The 26553-nt window shown below is 36.9% G+C and overlaps 1 protein-coding gene across 1 annotated transcript in view; it reads right to left on the bottom strand.

Annotated features, from left to right (window-relative positions):
- Nucleotides 1-26553, bottom strand: part of WDR70 (WD repeat domain 70) — a 214126-nt gene that overhangs the window by 21949 nt on the left and 165624 nt on the right. The window contains exons 11-15 of the mRNA XM_045566608.1: nt 24905-25004; nt 21497-21581; nt 19925-20063; nt 2885-2985; nt 1154-1233 (exon numbers count right to left, since the gene is read on the bottom strand). Coding sequence (XP_045422564.1) covers nt 1154-1233; nt 2885-2985; nt 19925-20063; nt 21497-21581; nt 24905-25004 — 505 coding nt within the window. The remainder of the gene's footprint in view (nt 1-1153; nt 1234-2884; nt 2986-19924; nt 20064-21496; nt 21582-24904; nt 25005-26553) is intronic.

The raw sequence follows: 26553 nt of genomic DNA, 5'->3' as shown, positions 1-26553 counted from the left end.
CTTTTTCCAGGGGACCAGCAAAAGGAAGATAAAGGCTTAATGGGAATTTATAATATGAATGAAATACCTATAACTCCTCAAAAACTCTTTCAGTATCCCCTCCTACCTTCTAACCCTACTGCCAGCCAGGGGCAGACCATATCACTCACCCAGAAAACATGCCTGCCTTGAGTCAGGGGAGCTGAGAAACACAGCCGCCCGTCACTCTATCGGGCAACACAACACAACAGTATTTTTAGGAGGGGGAAAAATAGCTTTTCACTTCAAACGACTGAAGGAATTTAAGTAGGCCGCATGTAATTACATGAGCTAGACTGGTTATGACACCGACTTTAACACTTCTACTCTTGCAAAAAGTGTCATGGGATCTCTTTACTGATCATAAGCTCCAAGGGACTTGGTCTTACATGAGCCCCACCACCAGGGAGAAAACCCAGCAATACAGTGCCCCCTGGTCTTTAGACTGATTCACTGATAAAGTCCACAGGGTCATCTGCTAATGACAATGGCTACTGCATCCAAGATTTCCTTCCTAGCTGTCACCTGTTGCAGGTTTGGGATGGCGGCTCTGAGAACATAGATCTGTCAGATTAATTAAGTTGTGTAACAAATGTGAGAGAAGCCACTCTCGCCTAGGAAGTTTTCTGCTCATACCCCAGGTAGTAAATTTTATATAAATGCCTCTGGAGCAGTCTAGCACATGGGCATAGAATTTCAGAAGGAAATTCAGATGGAAGGGGACCCTTCAGCTCATCTCGTCACTCTCCTGATGAAGTTGAGTTGTTTAACATCACACTGCCAGTCAAAGGTAGAACTGGACAAACCCAGGCCTCCTGATTCCAAGACCAGCACTCCTTGTTTATTCTTAGAACAGACTGTTATTCTTTAAAAGGCTGCTGTAGTATAATGCATTAGGCTCAAATAAGCTTTTCCCTTTTGGGCTGAAAGTTACATGAAATAACCCTGTCCCTGTGATGAGTCACAGAAGTTAACAGGGTTAGCTGCTACATGACTCGTAGTCCATCCACATGAATGGCAAGATTTTGTAATACATGCCGGAACTGTGAGGGCTTTTTCCATCTCTAAAACGGTGCAATCAATACCATATGAGAGTAGAAGAGAGAAGAGTGATGGAGACATGCTAACAACTTACGGGTGATGATGTAGTCCTGGGTTAGAGTCTCAGCTTGTTTTGCCTTCCGCTGGGTTTTAACCACACATAATTTTGCTCCTCTAAAGAGGTAAAAGCAAATAATTTCCTTTATTTGGTCTTAGAAACAGAGAGTCTATGTCAAAAGCATTAGATATTTTCAGGAACATACTCTGCACATACTCTGTCTAGTGAAGTCCTTGACTTTCTGAGGGATGGCAACAGATGGGGCCTCAGTGACAAGGGATTAAACTTATAGAAAAGCAAGTCTGTCAGTCAGTGGTTACTACCAAGCAAAAGGGTTGCAGGGGTAACAAGGTAACAGGACATAAGCTAAAAAAACCTATAGCAATAAGTTAAAAATTTAAGATCTTAAAGAAATATTAATAAAATTAACTAACCATTTCACCCTACAGGTCCCAGGGTTCAAGTTTTAGTTTATGTCCCAGATGAAAGCAACCTGGGTGGTCTACACCCCAAGCGGCATATGTGCACATCTCAAATACAAGTGTCTGGAACTGACTTAGCTGGACAGCATTGCCTAGGGGCTACCGCTCAAGAACTCGTGGGGTTAACCACAAGTGTATTTAGGACATTTCACCTCTCCTTAGCAATACTGAGCTATCGCTTTCAAGAGAAGCAGATATAAATATGCAAATTTCTATAAGATTTCAAAGAGAGTGTCTTCTAAATGGGTGTCTCATTGGGAGCCTTCTAAATGAGGCTCATCATTTCCTCAAGTGAAACAGACTTCTTCTGATCCTAATTATATTAGCATTTTCAATTTCTGTGTTGAAAAACAAATAAAATCCTATTTGTTCTTAAATACCATAATATAGACTTTATTTTATAGGGTGAGGGTTCCAACCCTAGTCTAGGACGCTCTGAAGGAAGAGAGGGCTGTCTGCTTTTTATTCAGAGCAAAACTATGGTCAATGAATATTCATTAACAGAGAACGGCTTCCCTTTCCTCAGAAAGGACTAAGGACCTTCCAAACACATTTATATGGGAGTCCAGTGAATTTAATATGTGAATTTTAATACTCGCTAACCAGTGCTTACTCTAAAGAGTAAATCAATCACTATACTTTGAGAGAAAGAAATAAAACCATCCTTTTTTGGGTGGTGACACAAGTCCACCTTTGTGCCTAAGGAAAATGGAAATAACTGAGGAACTGAGTGAGCTTCCAGTGAAGTTTCAGACCTTTGAAATGCATTGGCATACTTAAGTTTGACACTTGGGGTGGGCATGTGGGTTAAGAGGGAAATTATTTTTGCTGTCCCTTTCTGCTGGCAGAGATAACCTTGCCAAACATCCAAATCAGTAACTACTAAAAGCCAAAAAGAAGAAACAAAATAGACAAACCGTTTCCATTTCCTCTAAGTGGTGCGTTCCATGCTTTGTTAATCCCTTACATGCATCACTGCTAATGCCACTGTCCAGGGTGGTATGCAAAGTGGGCAGCACTTTTCCCCCTTGCACTCAACATTTTAGCTGAAGAACTGCAAATCCCCAGGAAACTTTTACTTTGAATTCAGTACAGATCAAGGGTGATATCCAAATCCTCTTTAAAGCACAATCCTAGGAGTTTGAGGCTTTACTCTGTGCCAGCTGCATTTTCTAAAAGGGTGGGTCCCCATCAAAGGGGGAAAAATAAATAAAAGCAGGGGTGAAAAAAGCCCTCCCCCCCAGTTGTTGTCATCCATCTAAAACAGGCAATACTTATGAAATACCTCTGACTCTTGTTGGGGTCATAATAGACTTTAGCCAATCCGTTTCCAGTTCCAACCATGATCTGGTTCAGCTTTGGATGCCAAAGGCAGCGGACAACACTCTGAAAAGGAAAGACACGGTAGTCAACTAAAGAGGCCAAATAAAGTGGAAAAAAATCTGCTGTTACTGTGATGGCTAGTTTAGTAAATCAGCTATCATCCTGATGGTTACCTGTAACTTTAAGGACGTTTTCTTCTAAACCATGAAGTTGTACTCCTGAGGTTAAGTTCCATTCCATCACTTATTATCTGTGTGATACTCTATAAAAGCAAAAACGATGTTCCCTTCCTGACATTACTCCCCTTCCTGACAGCCTTGAAACCACAATGGTGAGGCTTCCTAGCTCCATTACCATGAGGCTGGCATCATGGAATGCTGAATCCACATCACTCAGTCACGCTTACCACCGAAGCAGATTTAGATCTTAGTGTTTCATGCTTTTACACACATTAAATATGTCCCTCTGGACAGCAGATTGAGGCCAGGTGGTTATTGTTTTTAGTTCACAAAGATCCAAATGTCTTAAAGCTTTTTCAGAAACAACACATATTTGTAGGCATTTAATAATTTCTCCCTATCTCTGAGATAAAACAGCAGCATAATAGCAGAAGTAACACAGAGATACAGAATACAAAGACTTGATGTTAACCTCAATGCAAAGCTGTTTAAGAGAAGGTTCGCTGGAAGTTATGATCCTCTGAATTCATTACTGGTGAGAAAAATAAGTGGTGCTTTCGGGTCAAAAAGAACCATGAGTTCTCAGTGAGAACTACAACCTGTTTTTAATTTTTGTCTGCAGTAAGAGGGCAGAGGTGGAAGGGATAGCATGGATAGAATTAAAGGGAAAAAAGATGAAGCTAACATTGCTAAGCGGAAACATCATGTACTCATTCTGATAGAGCAAGGGATGAACAAAAACATTAATTCAACATTTAGTAATAACCTACGATTTGCCAAGCTATGTACAGGGACTAAGGGAAAAACTGTATAACTTCTATCTCTTAAATCTACCTTGGGCTGAATTTCTTTGGTTCCTTGTCTCAAATCATCCCACTGTTTTGTTAAAACAGACTATCTGAGAATCTCTGAGATCCCTTTTGATAGAAATTCTGACTCTTATCTGACTTGCAAAAAATGTGAGTATAGTTAAATGGCCACAGATCCTTCTCTGACATTCCAGAGGAACTAAGGAGAAAGCTGAAAAGAGTTTGCAAGACTTCTAATTCATATCTGACAATACTCTAGAAAAGTAGTTTTTAAGCTACACACTGCTAAAGAGGATTGAGATGTTCTACAAAGAAAATCAAATCAGAGTGGTTGTGTTTTTCCTGCGGTAGGGAGAAAATTAAGATAAAAGGGCAGGTTTTCATAATTTTAGGTTTTCTATCCACAATTTTCCTTTGCTCTATGGTGCCTGCTACCCAGTGTTTGCTAGCACGTGCTAAAAAATGATAAGTGAGATACAACAGTGGGTAAATATAAACATAAAAACTAGAAAATTGTAAATTATATTTAATTTGATAGTTTGGGTTTTTATGGTTGTTTTGTATATATGTTTATAAAACATACTTTATAATACATGCATATAAAAGTCACATTTGCTCCTAATAAAACTGCTCTTGGTTGGAAGACAGAAATAAGCTCACAGTCTACAAAGTACAGTCTGACTTCCAGGTGCTCTACCACTGAGACTAATCTGAGAACCACGCCTATACCACTGGAAATTCCCAGATGGTCACAGCCAGGTATATGGAAACATGAGGAGAGTCACAAACATAACTTCATAAAGTCATGTTCATGTAACCCTATCTAGAATAAGTTCATCTGAGCCAAGACTCGTCTCTTTAAGTCTTTGCTTAAATGTCATTGCTACTCAGACCATCCAATTTAAAATTGTGCCCCAGAACTCCTCTTACTGTTTTTTTTTCTTTTTCTTTTTTTTATGGCATGTATCACCTTTTAACAAAATACATAACTTGCTTATTAATGGCACTAATTGTCTGCCTCCCCCACTAGAACATATGTTCCATGGGCAGAGATCTCAGTCAATTTTGTTTGGCAATGCATACCAAGTACCTTGATTAGTGTCTGGTGCTCAACAAATGTTTGCTGAAGGAATGAATTAAAAGGTACAGTTCACTCATGCCTACATGGATTGCTTTGCTAGGTAGAACTGGAGACAATTTTCAAGTTAAAATCATTACTCTTTCATGAGGAATAATTTGATTTTCTCATATCATTATTATACTCAGGTATCCTACAAATGCAGTGAGGTTAGTTCCCTCCCAATGTGGTCCTAGAGACAGAATGTGCAGGAACCAGAGATCATGAGAAGACAATGAGAGGGGTTTCAAGGGCTTTCAGAAATCTCAGCCACCCACAAATGGCCCCAGGACTATCTTAAGGACATAGTATTAAAGTTATTTCTCTTTCTTGGTTCTCTAGAGGTCTGGCTAAGCAGTCTAAGATTACTGGTTCTCAAATATGTTTTCAAGTGAGCAGGGTGCAGAATTGGAAAAGATCCACAATGTAGGCCTGATAAATTCCAAGACACCCAGCCAAATAGGCAGTTTCCAGGGGCAGCAGGTTACTGTTACTCTCTCTCTCTCTATGGTGAGGGTGTAAATGTTAGAGAGAGGCAAGTGCCCAGGCCAACAGACCAAGTTCCAATTGCTTTCCAGGGAGTTCAAGGGCACTGTGCCTCTATTACTTTTCACATCCTTTACCCTCCAGAGCTCTTAGACACACACATGGCTGGTTAGTATAACCTCTTATAAAGAAGCACATTTACCCTCCTTTCACATCGAAGCAGGGAGAGGCAAATAAGATCCCTTGCTCTAAACAGTCATTCCAGAGCTCCATCTACTGTGGCGATGAGTCACCAAAGCCGCCAATGAGAGGCCTGTGAGAAGTCTGACTCAGGCAAAGGATACTTAAGGCCCAATTACCCTAAGACTGGTTATTAATCAAACACTACAGGGATTCTAAAACACGGAATGAAGAAACAGAATTCAAAGTCAAAGGTGGGTGGGCCTTTTTTGTTTATTAATATTTATTGTGTGTGTTTGGCTAACCTTTGTAAACTTTGCAGCTAATGCGGCTCCACACTTTGTCCTGTCAAGGAAATGCATCTTATAGCAGAGCGCTGGCCAGCTGCCAAACCAAACAATCCCTGAGACTGCGGCTGGGGCTGGGGCTGGGGAGCAAGCTGAGCTGCCACGCTGCTAACTTGTCAAACATACATACCAGGCTTTGCTTAACAACAATGGGACACGTGCCTGCTAGAAGCCCAAGGAACCATCAGGAGACAGATAAGCTATAAATACTTAGAAAGAGTGCAATCACTCAATCAGCCAACCACCCCAAACTTCCTTTACCCTGTTCTTAAAAAGGTGCTTCTTCGGCTGGGGGCCTGACACATTCAGACCTACAGATTTGTTGAGAAATGCAGCAAATAAGGGTAGGGAGAACATCTGAATCAAAGAACCAGAGAAGAACATCAAGACATGAGATCTATAAGGATCAAAGAGAAAGCCCTCACATATCATGAGATTCAAATGGCAGAAGGCCATTACAATACAAAGAACCAAATTCTGAAATTAGTCTGCATATTTTAATATATTGATTTGCTTCATTAAATTGATAAAGTGTTTTATTCTTACTCTAATGTACTTCATCTTACCAAAACACGGGAGTCCACTAATGGCTTCCCTTAGATGTTGAAGCAAAATTTCATTTCAGCACCAAATTAGGTTTATTCTTTTAAACCAAAGCCCACATTCATTTTAGCCTTATAATTTGGCACAGAATAACCACAAACTGCCCAAAAAGTACATTGTTTTAGCAGTGGCTACTAAGAGATGGTAACCAGAATAGGAAATCATAAGCAAGATGACTAGAAGGAGTTACAAGACCTTCATGTGCTCAACACAGAGATCTTTCTTCCTTGTCTAGACCAATGAGAAAAGATGGGGCAGGCTGAGGAAGAAGAAAGCACAATGTACAACTAGCAGGGTCAAGATTCCAAAACAGGAATTTTGGAATTACCCCTTAGCAAAAGTAAAAAGGCCACAAAAAATTCCAAATAATTTATTTCTGTGGTTTTTGGGTTTACTTTAAGTGAAATCATTTAAGCAAATAAGGGGTGGAGGAAAACTAAAGAGAGAAATGGATTTACATTTTAGGACATGGTGGGAAGGGAACTATCATATTAAGCATCTGGAACTTTATATTATCTAATGTAATTGAGTCCTCACAATACTGCAAAGTTAGTAATCTCATCCCATCTCACTGGTGAAGAAACTGAGGCTGTAGCACGGTGGATAACTTTCCCAAGGTCACTTGTTCATAGAGGTGCTGGACTGGTGGGCAGGTTTCTTCATTTCCACTGTTCGTTCCCTTATACTACTTAGCCACGAAAAGTCCTATTTTGAAAGATTGGGAGATGGGGGTGAGGGTGGGGGTGGCGGGGAGGAGAGGAGTTTTTAAATCATTTCCAAACCCACCTAACCCAGAAGTAAAAATCTGAGCAAGTTTACATTAAAAAGCAGATGGTACTACTAAAATCATAAAAGAAAAAGCCCACTAGAGTTCCCAGTTCACAAATGTTACTATAAAGGAAATCAATGCCTGCATAATATCTTAGGTGTCTGTACAGCGCATATCTAAACACCACCCTTATTCTACTTTACATGCTAAAAGAAGCCCAACCGTCTTCATAATTTTATACCTTAAGCATGATTATGTTGAAACACCATTTCCTGATCCTCCCCAGCTGCTGACCCACACTGTAAACCAAACTCCATCTGTTTTTTTCACATTTGGTTTTTGTCATGTAGTACAAGAATGGATAAGCTAACTCAGCAATTCCTTGGGAGAACAAGCATATTTCAGAATTTTCAAATAAAAAGCCTGACACCTGTCCATGAAGGAGATTATCACACACATTTGCACACTTGTATAGTGGCAGCCTGTGAGTCACAGACATCCTCACGACTCTCCAACACATCGGAATGGCGCTGTATGCACAGATCTCCAGCGATAAGAACACAGATCAAGATGTGAGCCCAAAACAAATAAAAAGAAGGCAGATAAAAACAGACAGGTATTAGAGAAAGAACTTTCTTCAGATTGCCACAAGCCCAAGATTTACTTCACAGAGAAAAAAAAATGGTTTTCTACATTAAGATATTGGACCAAAAATGTAGAAAGTAAGATGGGAATTGTTTTCCAGACCATTTGGCCTGTCCTTGTCTCTCCACTCTCTCCCAAAGCCTTGCTCTTCCCAAACTTGGGATGGCTTTGCAACATGCATGGGCCATGGGACTTGGCCTCATATCTCTAAAGTTCAGGAAGCAAATCTGGTGAGGAAGCCTCAGTCTCCAGTAAGTAAGACTCCTCAACACCCACCTGATCTCCATGGAGACATCCTCAAAATGGAAAAGATTAAAGGCAGACATTTTCTCTACACTTCTCTTGAAGTGAGCCCACGCCTGCCCTCCACATTTTCTCCTCCACATTCCTCCAACTCCAAGGAAGTTCTACCTGGGCCACACTTACAGCAATTGCCATTTTTTTGCCAGAAATCTTCTCAATCTTTTCCCTTTCCTGTCCTGAAAAATCCTCTCCCTGATAAGCCATATAGAGCCCAATAGTGAAGAAAAAAAAATGCTATAGCACTTTCATAAATGTAGGGCATGCTGCAGAAAAACCAAGCGAGGAAAAGTGTTGCTTTGCACCTGCCGTAAATATTTGGTACAGATGCATGGATTATGGTTTTTTAAAAAATTGACATCTAATTATCAAATTAATTCCCATCAAACTCATGGAAAATGCATTTATTAAAGGCAATTCATTTATAGTCTGTGCTCTAAAATTAAGGGAATCATTAAAGTAGCAAAATCTGGAAACCGGCAGCTGTTCTTGGCATGAAATGAATCACATCTGTATCTGATAATAAACCTGCCTAAAGAATCTCATCACAAGAAAAAGTTCTCAGAGAAAATAGAAGGTCTCTTGGGTAAGAAAATTAAATACAATTTTCCTCATCTAATTCAAAACACTAAATGTTAGTTCGCTCCAATCCTGTTACTTGAGAAGAATTTATGAAAGCAAAGAAAGCACAAGTAATGACTGAAGAAAGTCTGGTGATTACTCTTATTAATGATAATCTGGGAGCAGGAAACAAACAGGAGCTGGAAGCTGGAGTCCACAGGGTGAGTGGCATGGACGGGTGGTCATCCTGCAAGGCCAACACCCTAGAGGTCCCATACCAGGGGATCCACTTAGAGCAGCAGAGCTTCCCACTGGTGGGCACAGAATGGGTTGTAGGTGAGTCAAGATATGGAGCTCCTCGTACTTGAGAGGGGCCTGGGGTGCTGGAGCCTCAGGCTAGTCATTTTTAGCAAAGAGTAGCCTAATCCATTTACATCACATATCATCATTTATTACAAGGACTAGGTTGTGAAAAAGCTTCGGAAGCACTACCTATGGCCATCTTTCTCAATCTTATCTACATAGACCCAGGCCCCTTTACCTTTCTTCATTTATCAACAATTGGAGATGGGCATAAAGATAATAAGCACCAGTACTGTGTTTATATGAGCAAAGCACAAATGCATGAAACTTAATAAATCCCTAACTACTAGATAAGAAATGTATGTTGGAAATCATCAATCAGCATGTAAAACCGATAAAATAAAGGAAAGCTAAATCTTCCCATGTAGATGAATTACACAGGACATGTAAAATATTATTTACCTTAATATAGTATAGGTAAAGATGTTTTAAATATCATCCTCTTTTATTTAGCCCTCCTCTGACAAGACTATTATCTATCATTCCAAAAAACGGAAAACACTACACAGGGATATATGTTAATTACAGGCCTCTTTCTTCCCCACACTATATGTAATTGTGAAAGTTTGGCCAGAGTTCTTATAGAACAGCTGGAAAAAAAACTTGTTACCAAAGATCATTCATCAGATTCAGGTTGAGAGAGGAAAAACTGTCAGAAAATCCCACAAGACATAAAGTCCTTCATTAGGCCCATCCGCAGGACACAATATGGTGCTGGAGTTAGACAACAGAGCAGTAGTCATCACTCTATTATATGTTTACACATTATGTAAAGAACAGTGTGTCATTCTGAACATCTTTAAACATCTACAAAATCAGGTTCTCTCTCTCTTTTTTGTTGCTATTTTATAGAGGAGTTAAGTATGTCTCTATTATATGTTTACATATTATGTAAAAAACAGTGTGTCATTCTGAACATCTTTAAACATCTACAAAATCAGGTCCTCTTTTTTCCGCCCCCCTCTATTTTATAGATGAGTTAAGTATACTTCTCCTTCAGGGTTATGATATCTAGTGGCTGATTTTTTACCCAGCTTTGCCATTTGTGGCCATCATGACTATACAAGGAAATGTAGATAAGTTTAAACACCTATTAAATAAAACAAATTCTTACAAAGAGAAAAAAACAGTCTCTATTTAATCAAAAAGGAAATACTATTTCTATTGCTTTGAAGGACGAGGAATAGAAGCAAAAAATCTTCATTTGCAAATGCTGACACCAAGGAGTAGTGGATGCCTTTTAATATAGCTTGTTACGGGATTAAATGATATGGAAAAACCATTAAACTGGACAAGGCCTCCTTTTGGTTCTCATTCTTTTGCTCTTGAAGCCTGAGGCAGCATGTGATTAGCCCCTCATCTCATATTGTAACTCCCCAAATGAGATCATTGTCAAATAGATGATCATAGGAAAGACACCTCACTATAGGGTTTGAATCTGGATTCCTACAGTAAATACTACATCAGAGAGAACGTTGAACAGAAAATCTACATAACCATACCTGAATTAAGAATCTATTAGTCCAAAAAAATTTACAAATTTATTCTTTTGAGAAACTAGAGATGAGAAAAGAAAGCGTAAGCACTATATCAGTATTTGTCTTCTATACTAAGGAAGAATAATGATTAGACTTCTCATAAAATATAGTGTCAAATTCCAATAAATGATTTTATTTCAAAGCAGAGTATATTTTACAAAGTAGACCCAGGGAATAGATCATATTCATTAATAGTATAACAACCACAACAAATTATATTCATTAAATTGCCAGTACTTTAAGCATCCACAGTAAATTTGTATCTCCTCCCCTGAACTCAAAACACAGCTATTTTTAGTAAGTCTGAAAAAGGATCATCTATCTTGTTTTAAAGAAGTAGACAATTAATCTAAAAGTAAATATATTTATGCTCTGAAATTCCAAATTAACTTTAAAAAATTATTAACAAAAACACAAATTAAAAAACTATTAACAAAAATACAAAATCAAGAGAAGGTGGTCAGGAATAGGCCATTACAGTAAGTCCCAATAAGAATATGCTAGAATAAAATGTAATAAAAGACAAAGCAAAATTAACAAATACATACTCACCAAATACCTACTATGTGCTATGTATTGTTATTAATAAGCATTAGGAATATGATGCCCTTACCAACCCACACGGCACCATCAGCCCTGATGAGACCCTTCCTCCAATTTGGTTACTGGAGAATCTAGAAATGGCTGAGAAGGGAGTAGCACAGATAATAGAAATGTTGAGAAAATATGATCCACAAGGAAATGCTTAAAAAAGAAGAACAAAAGACTAAGTCTGGTTCCCTCAGACAAGACAACAGTAACTTTATAATCTTTGAGGGAACAGAGGATGTTGACCAGCTGTTCTCCAACTCCATGAGGACTAGAGTAAAGGATATGGGCTCTAAACATGAGAATCTGAGGCTAAAAGTCAAGGAAAAAAACGATCTGACGGTAAGAGATTTCATACACAGAAATGAACTCTTTAGGGAGGCTATAAAAACTGTTAAAAGTAAGTTAAATTTTTATATAGGAGAGTTAAATCATAGTTCTCAGGCAGACAGGGAGATGGGCTTTGGAAAATAATACTGAGAAATTAAGCAAAGGATGCTTCATACCAATGGCAGCAAATGAAGCAAAAGCCAGTAGCTCTGTGTTGTGGCATAGTATGTCAAGGGAACATACCACCAGAATAAGAGAGGTGACTCACACTAGGATCACTGATATTACTTTATTTTCTACCATATGAATGTCCCTCCAAATGTGCAGCTAACTTAGAAGTTTCCTCGTAGGCACAACTGCTATAATTTGTACTGTTTAATTTTGTGTTTTCCATCACCACTGTAATTTTTTTAATTTAAAAAAGCTTCTGGTTCTGCGTAGGATAACGGAAACGCATCTCATTCAGTCTCTCCCTCTGAATACAGTTAAAAAACCTGGACAGAAGGCATAGCCTACCTATTTGAGGACTCTGAAAAGTAAACAGCAGTAGGTGGATTTGGGAAGAAGTCCAGAATTCAAAGTATTACTAAAGCAGAAGTGAGTCATGATTTCCCTCACTCTACTTCTCCATTCCCTCCCCCCCCAAAAAAGTGTATTATGAACAAAACATCAAAATTTTAAATAAAAACAGGATCAGTCCAATGAGTTTTCCTTTGGCCTCAGACTTGAATACAGCTTGGCACAGCACTGTTACTTAAACCGTTTTTATTTAAAATTTTGATATTTTATTAATTATGGCTTTTTGCATAAATTTTGATTTTTATAATGTTGCATTAAACTGTTATTTATCTTGATTACTGAGTTTTTTTGGCATCTCCTTAAATTTTTCACTTGAGGCAAGTATCTCACTTGCCTCACCTGAGTCCTAGCCCTGCCTCGACCTATACTTCACTCTATTATACAAAAATTAACTTAAAATGGATAGCCCTAAATGTAAAACAGAAAATTATGAAACTTTTAGAAGAAAACATAGAAGGAAATTTATGTGACCTTGGGGTTAGTCAAGTGGTTCTTTGATGTGAAAAAAAGTACAATCCATAAAAGAAAAAAATTGATAAATTTGACTTCATCACAATTAAAAACTTTTGTTTTGTAAAAGACACTATTAAAAAAATGAAAACAAGCAACAGATTGGGAAAAAATATTTGCAAATCACACGTCCAACAAAGAACTTGGTATCTAGAATATATAAAGAATTCTCAAAACTTAACAGTAAGGAAAAAAACACTTTAAAAATGGGCAAAAGCCTTGGACAGTCACTTTACCACAACATAAGGATGGAAAATGAGCACATGAAGTTATTCAACATCCTTAGCTATTAAGGAAATGCAAATTATAACCATAATGAGATACCATTCTACATCCATTAGAATAGATAAAAATGCTGACAATACAATGTGTTGGTAAGGATGTGGAGCAAATGAAAAATGCACACACTGTGGGTGGGAATGTAAAATAGTATGTATGGCCACTCTAAAATATGGTTTGGCAGTTTGTTATAAAAATAAATACACATTTACCATATAACCCAGAAATCCTACTCTTAGGTATTTACCCTAGAGAAATGAAAACTTATGTTCACATGAAAACCTGTATATGAATGCTTATGGAAGCTCTACCCATAATCTCCAACAACAAAAAACAATCAAACGTCCTTTAATGGATTAAAAAACTGTGGTCCATCTGTACAGTCGAATACCACTCAGCAATAGAATGTAACAAAGTACCGATATACATAACAACCTGGATTAATCTCAAAGGCATTCTGTTGAAAGAAGCCAAAAGTTACATACTATATGAGTCCATTTATATGACATTCTTGAAAAGACAATACAATAGTGAAGAAGAACAGATCAGTGAACGCCAGTAGTTAGGAGTGAGGGGTAGAAGAGGGGGTGAGTAGATGACTATGGAGGGATAGCAAAAAGGAGTTTTTGGGGGGTGATAGAACTGTTCTGTATCCTGATTGTGTTGATGGTAAACACATGACTCTACACATATATCATAAATAAAAATCACAGAACTGCACACTTCAAAAAGGTCAATTTTACTATATCACAATTTTTTAAAATAATGAAGAATCAGCATTAATTTAGTTCTTGTCATTTTCCCTACCTAAAATATTTTAAGATTTGATAAGGTAGATATTAACAGTTAAATGATCATGAAATCTGTAATTTCTTTTCTCTTTACTCTCATGTGCCTACAGATGAAAATTCAACTGTATTCTTCAAATCTTGAGAATGACTACTCTGGAACTTCCGTAACATAATACCGTAAGGTACAATGAGAACCAAGAAGTAATTTAATCAAGTCTTACTTATACCAGCTACCACCCCCCCACCCACCCCCGCCAAACTGTGAAGCTAACTGTGAAGTAACTCCAGCTGAGTTCCAGCTACTGTTTGAATTTTGTTAATATATGCATGCTGCTTGCTTCAGGAAATCCCAAGAAAGAGTTTAGTGTCTTCATGATGGCCTCGTAATCCAAATTATGAAGGCAGCAAAAATGCAATGTTGTTTTTCACCATATCCTACTGGCATCTCTTTTCTCCAGTAATTAAAGAAAACACTCTAGAGGAAGTAGTACTGAATAACCATTGTGCTCCCTGACAATAAAACATTCTCCTTACAGCTATGCTGAAAGTTAACTCTTGACCCTGGAAAAGACAGTGCTAAGAGAAAGAAATGTGTAACTGCACATTGGCAGATTTACACTAAAATTCTATCACCTTCTACTCACTCCCAGGTTCCCTATCAAATATTCTATACATCTTGGAAGACCAGGAAACAACTAGTGCTCTCATACTCTGCTTTTCTTTTCTCAATAAGCAAATGCTTCATACACCTATGTTGAGTATACTGTCCTATAACTTGGCTGTGGGCAAATACATATATTTTAATAAATACAGATATGTTAATTAGGCTCCCTCTAGGATCTGCATTGTTTAATCCTGTGAATTACAGTAAAATTTCATTAAGCTGATATCACTTTATTCAAAATAATACATAATTCAAAGCAACTGCTATTCCCTAATCAACCAGCTGCCTGATTGCTCTATAATAAAAATCAGATAATGGAAAGCTAGTTAATTCAAAGCCCATATTTTCCATCTCCTTGTGTTTCACATTAACAAGGTTTCGCTATATTTTAGAAGGCAGATAAATGCCAAATACAGTTTCAAGTTTATTTTCAGTTGGCATTTGCACTGCTGATAGCTCAAGTTCTCTCTGTGTACTATTCCTTGTATGACCCTGACTAGGCAGAGACACTGCTTGACTTCTTTATTTCTAGCAAACTTTTAAGGATGTACAATTCTGCCTGAGCTGGGACTTTATATCAGTGAGACAGATGATTAGTCTATTCCCAGTGTGAAATGAAAGAACAGATGATTTCCTCAGCTCCTTCAGAGTCAAGCTTTCATAGGCATAGCATCATTAATTTGTTTGAAGTGAATTCCCTGATCAAATATATCTATATTCAAATGTAAGAACGAAGATACATTCCAGAGCCAAATCTGAGGACCTTCTGGAATATCCATTAATTTGAATTACCTTTCTGTTCCTCTCCATAAGTACAAATAACAGAGCTTGACTATAGTCTGAATGGTCAGTGTGTCCCTTACACTTATAAATTAAGATAAACAGCTAGCTTCATTAAGGATCTATTATTTCATGGCCCTTTTTTTATCCATTAATTCTTCTTCTTCAATTTCTTTGGATTTAAAATATCAATATTCTCTCCTAATCTTTTTTTGTGAAATTAAAAGTGCTAACACTTCCATTTTATGTATGTAATTATATGTCACATCTTTGTAACACTTTCATTTTATGTTATATGTCATTTTCTGAATGACCACTGTGCTTCCTGAGAGTAAAACACTGTCCTAATAGTTGCATTATAATAGCCGCACATGGCAATTTTCTTGAACATTAAAATTTATTAATTTAAATGTCATAACTAGAATAATTTGTGGATGGTAGGATTAAATATGATATTTACTTTTTTATGATCTTCTTTATCTTTGTCAATTTTTTAGATTTAATATGTACTATAATACTTTTACAATCAGAAAAATACAATTAATATATAAAAAGTTAATATGTAGTTTTCATTGATATGGTTTTCATCGAACTGTAAATATGAAGAATCAGATCTTATAAGGTGATTAAAATTAATGTGACCTCAAGATCTCAGAACTCACATAATTAAATAAAGAAGGAAACACAGCTGGTATTATTTTCACGGAAAAAAATTTTTTTTTAAATAAATTTTTTTAACACAAAATATGGTTCCTCGGTATATACATAGTAGGCTATCTCTTTAATTGGGAGACATGGGTCCTAAATACGAATTTTTCTTTTCTTTTTGGTAAAGATATGAACTTTAACTTAACATAATTTTTAACAATAATTATATATATATGTGTATATATATATATATATATATATATCTCAAATAATCCTCATGGTTAAAAATAAGGGGCAAGGATAAAGTCCGTAGTAAGCAAATGAGTAAATAAATAAATCTCAAATCTTGTATAAAAATTTCAAGTTCTCCTTATCTTTTGGGAGAAGCCCAGAGTTAATAACAAAGTCACTATTTTTATTTCATTTTCTTCCACTTGACGAAGATGAAAATAAATGATAAAATTCCAGGAATGCAGGTCCAGCGTATATACTTTCGCAAACTGCGGAGTTAGCTCCGTGGAAACCACCACCACAAGATTTCAAACTGATAGAAGATACCTAATAGTTCACATTCTGAGCTTTCTTTTTTAAAGAACATGAATGAGGTGTGCATAATCTAAATTTCATTTCCCAAAGGAAGGGAATATTCTGGAGAACAAATAGTGGTAGAAGGAAGTAAAAACCTAAGATAACCCTTGTTCTTTGCTATCTATTCTCTTCAGTGGTTAAAAAACATTCCTAAAGATAATCAAATACTTTTTAGGGATCAAAAATGAATTTCTTTCTTCCTTAAAAGAACTTTTGACTATCATATACTCTTATGTTAGTACTAAGACTTTCAATCAACCTTGAATGTCCAAGTAGACTAGTCGAAAATATTGAAGGAAATTTCCCCTTCCCTTCTCTTTCTTCCCTTCCCTTCCCCCTTTCCTTTCTCTTCCCTCTCCCCTCCCCTCCAAGGGCACATGTTAGATCCATTGTGCTAGATGCTACAGCTGTGTTTTCAAATATAATATTTGTTAATATTCTCTGACTGAAAACCATGTTTGGCTCCATATACATAGGGGTTTATTCTGTTTTAGAAGATGGCGTAGGAAGAGTGTAACCAATCATACTTCATTAAGGTAAACAGACACATCTAGGATAGACATAATGCCATCATTGTCTGTGCCTCAGTCAAACAAGTTGCTACCAACTGTTGATATTAAGAATAGGAAAGACTGTCTTTTATGCAAATTAAAACTCAACATACAGTAAGTAACTTACTACAAGGAGTGTGATATTTCCAAAAGAATGACAACTATCCTGATTTTTAATGACAAAAACACAACAAAATAAAAGAGGCAATTTTTGGCTCTTCTAGCAAAGTGTCCACCCTTTATCCATTCCAAGGAATGTATTTATTTTCTTAAATTCCAAGAAGACTCAAAACTTGAGACAACAGATCAAAAGGGCAGTTTAAAGCCCCTTTAAAGATAACAACATAACATTCTACTATATAAACAGAAAAATGATGCTATTTGATGCTAACAACAACAACCTGCCACCCCCACTAAATCAACAATTTAAAAGGCCACTCTAAGGTGCAGTGGTTTTGTTCCTATTTTAAGCTCTCTCTTCATCCATCTATTAAAATGGATCTCAAAATTTGTTTTCTGACTTTTCTAAGATGACTCGATATATGATATCTAATGAACCTTCTCCTTTGTTAGCTTCTCGTCATTTGCTTATCTCCTAAATGCCAATGTTTCTTAGGACTCATCTTTTCTATTCTTTATGCTGTTTCCTCAATCAAATTCATCAGCAATCAACATTTCAACTCTAAATTATAAATGTTTCTTCCAAAACTGTCTTCTTTCTCTTAAGCACCAAACTTATTTACCCATCTGTGTATGCAACATCTCTACCCAGAAGTCCTACAGGTACTTCAAGGTCAACATATCAACAACAGAACTCTCTTCCAAAATCTGCTTTATTTTCTCTCTATATATATTTATCTGAAGGAACATTTACCCAGTCTCCTAAGTTATAAACCTCAGGCTTCATCTACAAATGCTCACCAACTCTTTTAAGTCCAACCTTTACATTTCAAAAGAATTAACAGTTCTAAAACTTGGATCTGAATGTGTCATTCCTTGCTTTAAAAAAGCCACAAGATAAAGTCATCTTTTTCTTATGGAGTATACAAGGCCAATTTTACCTTTCCATCCCTATCCTCTCTCCTGCCCCACTCTCCAAAGATACACCTATGATCTAAAATATACATTACTTCTACTTCCCAACTATACCAATCACTCATTCAATAAATATTATGAGCTATGTGCCAGGCACTGTTCAAAGCACCAAGGATCCCACAGTGAATAAAACAAAGTTTCTGCCCTTGTATGTGTGACTTACTTCCTGGTGGAAGAAGGCAGACAAAAACAAACAAACATACGATACACGAGGTGGCTATAAGTGCTATGGAGAAAAAGATCTTGCTAGAAAAGCAACTCAGAGAACAAAAATTTATCACATTATGAGAAACTGATTTTTCCAGCATGTTCTTCCTTTAAACTACAGAAGCCCAGCATGTCTTTAAAAATGCAATCATACTTCTACATTCCTCAATTTATTTATATTTCAACTTAAATTATAAGTTAAAAACACAACACCAAGAATGATACTGTAACATACAGTTGTTGAGAGGCACAGCAGAACATAGCTTACTTTTGGAACAACTAATTATAATAATTTTACTTTTTGAGATTAAAGTTGAGGGAGTTGATTGTTTTTCTTTGATTCTAGTGTTTTAGTTGGCTCCTGAATGCACCCAATGAAATTATGAGTACCGGCACATTTCAAATTATGTCATGAGATTAGAATCTATTAAACTTAGGAACTCATTTAGATTTAGTCTCATTGTTATTTCACTTTTTCTATAGTACTCTAACTATACTGTGGTTTCAAATTTAGGGCCTACAAATTAAGACTCCATAGTAATACTAGAACATTAGAGACAGGAGCTTTTTGCTGGTGATTTAAAAACAGTTGTTCAATTGTCTGAGTCACTTAAGTGCATAATACATCTCAACTGTTTACAAAGAGTTGAAGCAACTGGAGAAACTTACATAAGAGCACTGTTTAAGATATAGGATATTACTAAGGGATCTGACAATGAGCCAAAGAAAATTTACACAGGCATTAATTGGCCTGTTTCATACTCAGAAAATTACAATGATTTGCCTTACCATCTAAATAATAATACATACTTTAAAAGAATTCAAATTGTTGTGAGAATCTTCACTATTACTGTATTACATGTGGTTCCAGTGTCAGGACATGAATGAATGAATGCTGGTCTTTCAGTGTTCACATATATATGTAAACAAAACTAATAATTTGTTGTGTCTTTTTAGATGTAGAAGTTAAATCTGAAATGTTTTAAATTGTCAAATAACTAAATAGCAATTAAGCTCACTGGATGCTGAGCCGTACCTTAATGACTACAACTCTGACAAGCAAAATTCTGTCAAAGTCTTCAGGGTTTAGAAAAGAATGATAAACTTCATCACTTTCTGGGGGCATAACCTTTCACTTCTGTCAGCCTCTAGATCCTCACAAACATTGTGGAAAGCTCCTTTCCATATCCTACACGATGATCAGATTCTTCCTTCCTCAAACTGGTTGTCAGAGAAGGGGAAACATCTCAAGCCCAGCTGAAATTCCAACTAAAGTGTGAGCCCATGGGAAACACTGGAAAAGGGATAGGGTAGATCAGGTAGTCTGCAATGTACTGATACCCCCTGTGCAGAGAAAAAAGCAGCCGCCATCATGCTATAAGGGCTGGCGCTTATGTTCTATTAAATAAACAAACAAACAAACAAACAAACAAAAGATGGCTAAGATGCAAACTTCACTTCATTCTCAAGGCTAGGAAGAAAAAAATATACATACCGCATCTGTGATGTCTATTTCATACACCCTTTGGAAAGTCCTACGCTCAAAGAAAACAAGTTTGCCGCTACCACATCCTCTTTGAACAGATGTACCAGTGACTACGAGTTTATCATCTGGACTGAAACAGCAGTCAGTCCTACAGACAAAAAGAGTTTATAAGCTTATGACCCCCCCAGACATAATGAGTGAATTAAATAAAATATAAACATCACTGTAATAAGAGCTAATGCCTACATAGGGCTTATGAGTCAAGCACGCATATTAATTTGTTTAATCTTCACAATAATTCTATGAGGTAGATATTATCCCCATTTTACTGATCAGGAAACCGAAGCAAAGAGGTTAAATAAACCTTGCCCACAATAACACAAGTAAGTGGTGCAGCTGGGATTCAAACTTAGGCAGTCTGACTCTAGAATCTGTGCTTTTTAACATCTACATTATAATATTTTTAATGCAAAGGGAGCATGGGAAAAACCCAACATAACATTGAGAGTTTCTACTAAGAGTCATATATGACTAATGTCTAAGTACTGATTATTTTGGTCATTTTTTTGAACTATTTTTACTACCACCACACCATGGCCCCAAGTAATCTGAATTATATCAAGTCAGGCACCATGAAACAAGGAGCAGGTTATACTGCTGGAACCTAATTGATGACTACAATACAACAGCTCTTGTTATGAGAGGACTGGCCGCCTGAGGGTGGTAAGCTAAGGCATGACCCAAAGCAGTGATGTAGTTAGCATTACTTTAGCAGGCATAATAGCTCAAAAAATTCTCATCAGCTATCAATTCATGTTTGTTTGTTTGTTTGTTTGTTTGAACAGATAAATGCCATAGGCAGTGGACCATGTTAGACTTAGTGCTGTATTATTATAAAACTCCCTTCACTTGATGCTTCCATTACTTTCACATTCTTCCTGTTGGTCATTATTTAACACAGATGTGGAATTTCATTTCTACCAAAATAGAAAAATTTGCCTAGGCACCAACTATAGGATTTGGAGGTCAAATCCCACCTTAGCTACCCACCCCACCAAAATCTTTAAATGCTTCAGTTGCCGAATGAGTAGAATGGAGATAGGGTTCAGTTACCCAGAGCAAGACAGTCTGAAGGATGCTGAATTATTGATTGGAATGATAAAAATTTGAGAAAATGAGCTGTATTATAAATGCTTAGTAACTATTAGAAACTGTTTTAATGGTATGAGAGGCTTCAAATTTTAAAAAAACTACAAATACACAGGCCTACCCTATCATTTATACAATATTAAAAGATTAAATCTCTCAATATATATTTTACTACCTCAAGACCTGTGCATGCACACAATACATACCCACACAAACACATGAACACACGAACACACATACTAACTTTAAAAGTTTTTATAGTCTGAAGAATGCACAAAATGAAAAAAAATGCATCTTTCAAAAAGCAGATTTTAATCACTCAAGTCTCTTCTCTAGAAGATTTAAAGACATATGATACAAATTAACATTAAGGTGAAAAAATTTCTTTTCCATTCCTCTATGCTGATCAAATATTAAAAATATGCTACTTACATTGGGAACATGGTGGGAAGACCCAAGGCTGAAAAAAGTGGCTTATTAAATTGTCGGACGTCCCATAATTTTAATGTATCATCACCTAACGAAAGAATGAGAGGAAAAAAAGAAAAGTGAATCGTGCAAAAAGAACTCACTCCAAATTTGGAGTCTGCAAAACTTAGCACAGGAGGGAAGTAAGGAAGAAAAGAAGGAGTCAGGGGAGGAAAGAAAGAAAAGAAAGAAGGAAAGAAAAAGGAAAGAGAGAAAGAAGCCAGATGCACACAAGCATGTTTTACTTTTTTAACTGTTCAAGGAGCTCAAACACAGTAGTTGCAAGAACAGTAGAAAGCTGTAAGATAATGAATCGGTCTTCTAGAAATTACTTTCCAGATTAATGTAGCATCTGTAGGCTAAAAGGAACCCTGGAGAATCTACTCTAAAGAGTGATTTTAGAGCAGATGGTAGTTCCTCTGTGGTATATTTGAGCATAACCTGACTTCTTGAGAATATTTTAATTTAATAACCATCAGGACTGAAAATAGTTCAATTCACAACAGATTCCTTTTCCCACTAGTGTGTGGGTAAAGGTATCCATTAACATTAATGGGGGTGAGCCATGTGCTTCCTTTCCCTCCAGTGTAATTCTACCCATAGCTATCATTCTTCACTTTGCTGGGGAGTACTTTAAATAACTTTTCCAAGTCATTTAAAGAATAATGAATATTCTTTTAAGAATCACTTTTTTATATTTCTATAGGGCTACTAACTAATTCCTGACTAGAACAAAAGCCAAACTCACACAAGTAATGTTTTTGCTGTTCTTTCTCCCCAGTGCCCACAGCTGAGACCTGCCTCAAACCCCTCAGGTCCAATAAAGAATCAGAATCAGGTGCAAATGAGGTGAGTGGAGAGTTCAATAAAAATCCCCCTTCTCTCCCCAGCGACCCTTCCTCTGAAACCCAACTTTGGCAGGTGCACTAATCCACAACTGGCTGGACTCAGGACCTGCTTGTTCTGGGGGAACTTTGGAAGACTCGCCTTTGGAATGTTACCTTCTTGCTTTTAGTCTTTAAAAAAGGTTACACAACCCCACAATACTCAAAGAATAAGAATACATTAATCTGCATTAATTTCAGTTAACTCAGCAGGTTCTGGAGCTAGCAGGAGCACCTTGTAACACACTGGGGACTCCTTGATGAATAGACTTCATCTGCCATACTCTATACATCCAGGAAGGAAAATGATGGAATACAGTATGCATGTTGTGTTGACCAATTCAATTATCCAATGGCTATTATGGGATGAAAGGGGAAGGTAAGAATCATCATCAAAATGGCTTTGACTGAAATAGAGTTAGTCCTGTACTTCTAAGGCAGTGTCAATTGAGTGAGGGCTTGCCTGTTTTAGAATTCTATGGGAAGAATTTTCAAAATAAACTCCCCTTTTTATCACTTCTTCTCTCCTGATTTTACCTCAGAGATTTGGGTATACCACCCTAAAGACGCAACAGTGAATGTGAGAATTTCTAAATGGAGCATTTATCATTTGAAAAACCTTCCCAGGGGATTCAAATACATTCTTGGGATGAGAACCATAGTTTTTAAGGCCGGGCACAGTGGCTCACGCCTGTAATCCTAGCACTCTGGGAGGCCGAGGCGGGTGGATTGCTCGAGGTCAGGAGTTTGAGACCAACCCAAGCAAGAGCGAGACCCCGTCTACTAAAAATAGCAAGAAAATTATATGGACAACTAAAAATATATACAGAAAAAATTAGCTGGGCATGGTGGTGCATGCCTGTAATCCCAGCTACTCAGGAGGCTGAGGCAGGAGGATCGCTTAAGCCCAGGAGTTTGAGGTTGCTGTGAGCTAGGCTGACGCCACGGCACTCACTCTAGCCCGGGCAACAGAGCGAGACTCTGTCTCACAAAAAAAAAAAAAAAAGAATATATATATATATGTAGTTTTAATTGGGAGTCATCTCTGTACTTGAGTAGCATGTTAGAATTGATGGACCAAACCATATAGTTTATACATATCCACAGCTGACATGTATAACATAAATGGAAAGTTACATGCACATGTGCTTTGATTTTTTTAAAATTATGCAAGTGAGGGCAGTTTGGCTACATCAGTAAGGTTTCCTTAGAGGAAAGAGAATCTGAATGGAGTTCCCATAGGTAAAAAGACATGGACTAGTTAAACTAGGGAAAAGGGAAAAGCTGTGCAAAGTGTCTTATCTCTCCTCACTTCCACTACCCTCTACACTAGGTCGTAAATTCTTTCAGGAGAGGGACCCTGTGCATGATGTTCACAGTTTATATGTAGCACCTAGCATGATGCTAACTCATTGGTACTCAATATACAGTAGCTGAGTGAGTGAATGAATAGCTAAATATAGCATTGCTAGATTCAGCTGTCTAAAGTGTTGGTCCTTTTTTGGCCTACAGGATAAGACTAAACCTTTTATGTGATATTTAAGGCCCTCTGTAACACAGCTCCAACCTACTTATCCTGATATTTCTTTTCTCTCCCCATAAAGGGAGATGCTTGGGGAGATTCTCCATCTCCCTCTGTCAACACACAGCATACCCATGTGGGAAAGATTTTGTAAAAGATTAGAAACAACTGATGATATCCAACCTTATGAGTGTGGGTAAGTAAATTTATAATATGACCATATTGAACTATTTAAAAAATAACATATAGATATACAATTTTTTTTAACTGAATTAGTATTTGAAGTGAAAAAAAATCAATGGTCAATAGAAGACTTTGAAATACCAGATGCAGAATTATCAAATGGGGCCAGGTGTGGTAGTTCATGCCTGTAATCCCAGCACTGGGAGGCCGAGGCAGGAGGATCGCTCGAGACCAGGAGTTTGAGACCAGCCTGGGCAAAATAGCAAGACCTTGTCTCTACAAAAATTTTTTAAAAAAGAATTAGCCAGGCATGGTGACTCACACCTGTAGTCCTAGCTACTCAGGAGGCTGAAGCAGGGAGGTTCGAGGCTACAGTGAGCTATGATCACACCATTGTACTCCAACCTGGGTGACAAAGTGAGACCTTGTCTCTTTAAAAAAAATTATAAAATGGCATAGAAAGAATGTAGATGATCATCTATAAAATTCCTAAGGTAGAGGCAAAGGTCATTTGTGGAGACTTCAAACTCTTATGGAATTTGAAGCTAAAATAAAAACTTAGGCAAAAAAAGGTAATATATTCTAAATTTTACTTGATAATTTTTAACACAATGTTGCCAAGTTGGAAATGCATTTAAATGAAAAACTCAGCCTGGCAAAGGTTTATTAACAAAAAGCATAGCTAGCTTTACTAAGCGCTAGGATATTAGTAAGACATTTGTTAGAGTTAAATATGGTCATTTTACATATAGAAAAATATCAAAAAGAAAGTTTGTAACCTACCTCCACGAGAGGCAAGGACATTACCATCATAGGAAAAAGTCACGCAAGAAGTGTCTGTGCCTGGGTCATGAGCCTGTTTATAGTGGAACTTGGGATGAACCTGTTTGTGAAGATAAGCAAAGTGTTAACATTTCACCTAAATTCAGAAAAGAACATTTTTAAGGCAAGAAAATTTCACTTTATCATGATGAAAATGATATACACCTATAGGTAAAGTACTAATTTCACATAATTATAGTTTGCTTTCCTTCCAAAAAAAATCCAAAAGGCTTTTAAAAACACCTATTTGCTTTAATAAAGAATAGAGAAGGTTAAGTCCTAGGAGGAGACATTTTTCAGACTGCCTTAGCAAGCTCTGAGCAACTCAAGATTACAACTGCATTTAGTTTTTTGTAGTATGCTTATAAAGTTGTTGGGACCATTTCCTGCATTTATCTGAAAGAGCAAATGTAAATAAAAATTACAAATGAGCATATTATTTATTTCCTCAAAAATATGTATTGTATTCCTAGTATATGCCAGACACTGTGCACATGGTTGTACGTCTTGAACTATCTTTCATGTGCCTGTTAGATGATGATGATGTTAATAATAATAATACAGCTAACCCTCACACATGCTTATTATATCCCAGGTACTATATCGTTTACTGTCTTGCCTATTTAATCCTTACAATCACTCTTTAAGTTAGGTTCTACTATTGTCATGCCATTTTATAGTTTAGGAAACAAAGCACCGAGACCTTGTCCAAGGCCACACAGTTTGTAAGTAGTAGAGCTGGGGGTTTGAACCCAAAAAGCCTATCCTTAAATACTGCATGATAACCCTTCTCTTATTGATCTATCTTAATAGTCTTTTTACTTCTAACATTGCTTTTGCACAGTTAATGACTTGTAGAAGTATTTAATAACTCTGCTACACCAATCTTGCCATTCATTTATGACCAACCAGCATAGCCAAAGTACTAAGAAGTCAGTTATCCCCAAAAGTATAGTCTACATGAACAAAAATATCTGGTCTATTAAAAACTTTGTCCCCTCCATAGCTATCACTAACAGAGTACTCTCTATGATAGCTAATTGTGTGTGTGTGTGTTTATGTGCACCTGTGTAGGCATGCACACATGCCATACTGGGTGATTACACAATGGCTGTAAGTCATTACCAATTTTTTTAGGGTAATTCTATAGCAAAAGATACGGCCATTGACAGTAATGACAGCATGTGGACCTCTTCTGGGAGCCACAGGTATGGGAATGCAAGTGATACCATCTCCATTGGTCTTGCAGCAACTCTAACAAAGAATGAGTCACAAAACAGAGCTCATGTACTTTACCCTCCCAACAATATTCCTGATACCCTGTCACTGGGCTTATACTTAAAACCATCTACTAATGAGGGGCATACTATCTTACAAAAGCCAGCTCTTTTTAAAGTTTTAATAATTTGTATACATTGAGTGAAAATTGGCCTCTCAGTTCTTCCTCTGGGTAACAAACAGTATTAGAATTTTATATTAATTATCATGCTTCTATCTTTCATGGATAAAAAGGACTCATTGATTCAACATTTTTTTACCGGACATCAACTATATGGTAAACACTAAATTGAGCAAAGGTAGACAGAAATCTGACTCCCATGACATCTGCC

This window comes from Lemur catta, chromosome 12 (genome assembly GCF_020740605.2).
Source record: "Lemur catta isolate mLemCat1 chromosome 12, mLemCat1.pri, whole genome shotgun sequence".
NCBI classification, from domain to species: Eukaryota; Metazoa; Chordata; class Mammalia; order Primates; family Lemuridae; genus Lemur; species Lemur catta.
The sequence above is the reverse complement of the archived record's forward strand: the minus strand, read 5'-3'. Positions and strand labels throughout refer to the sequence as shown.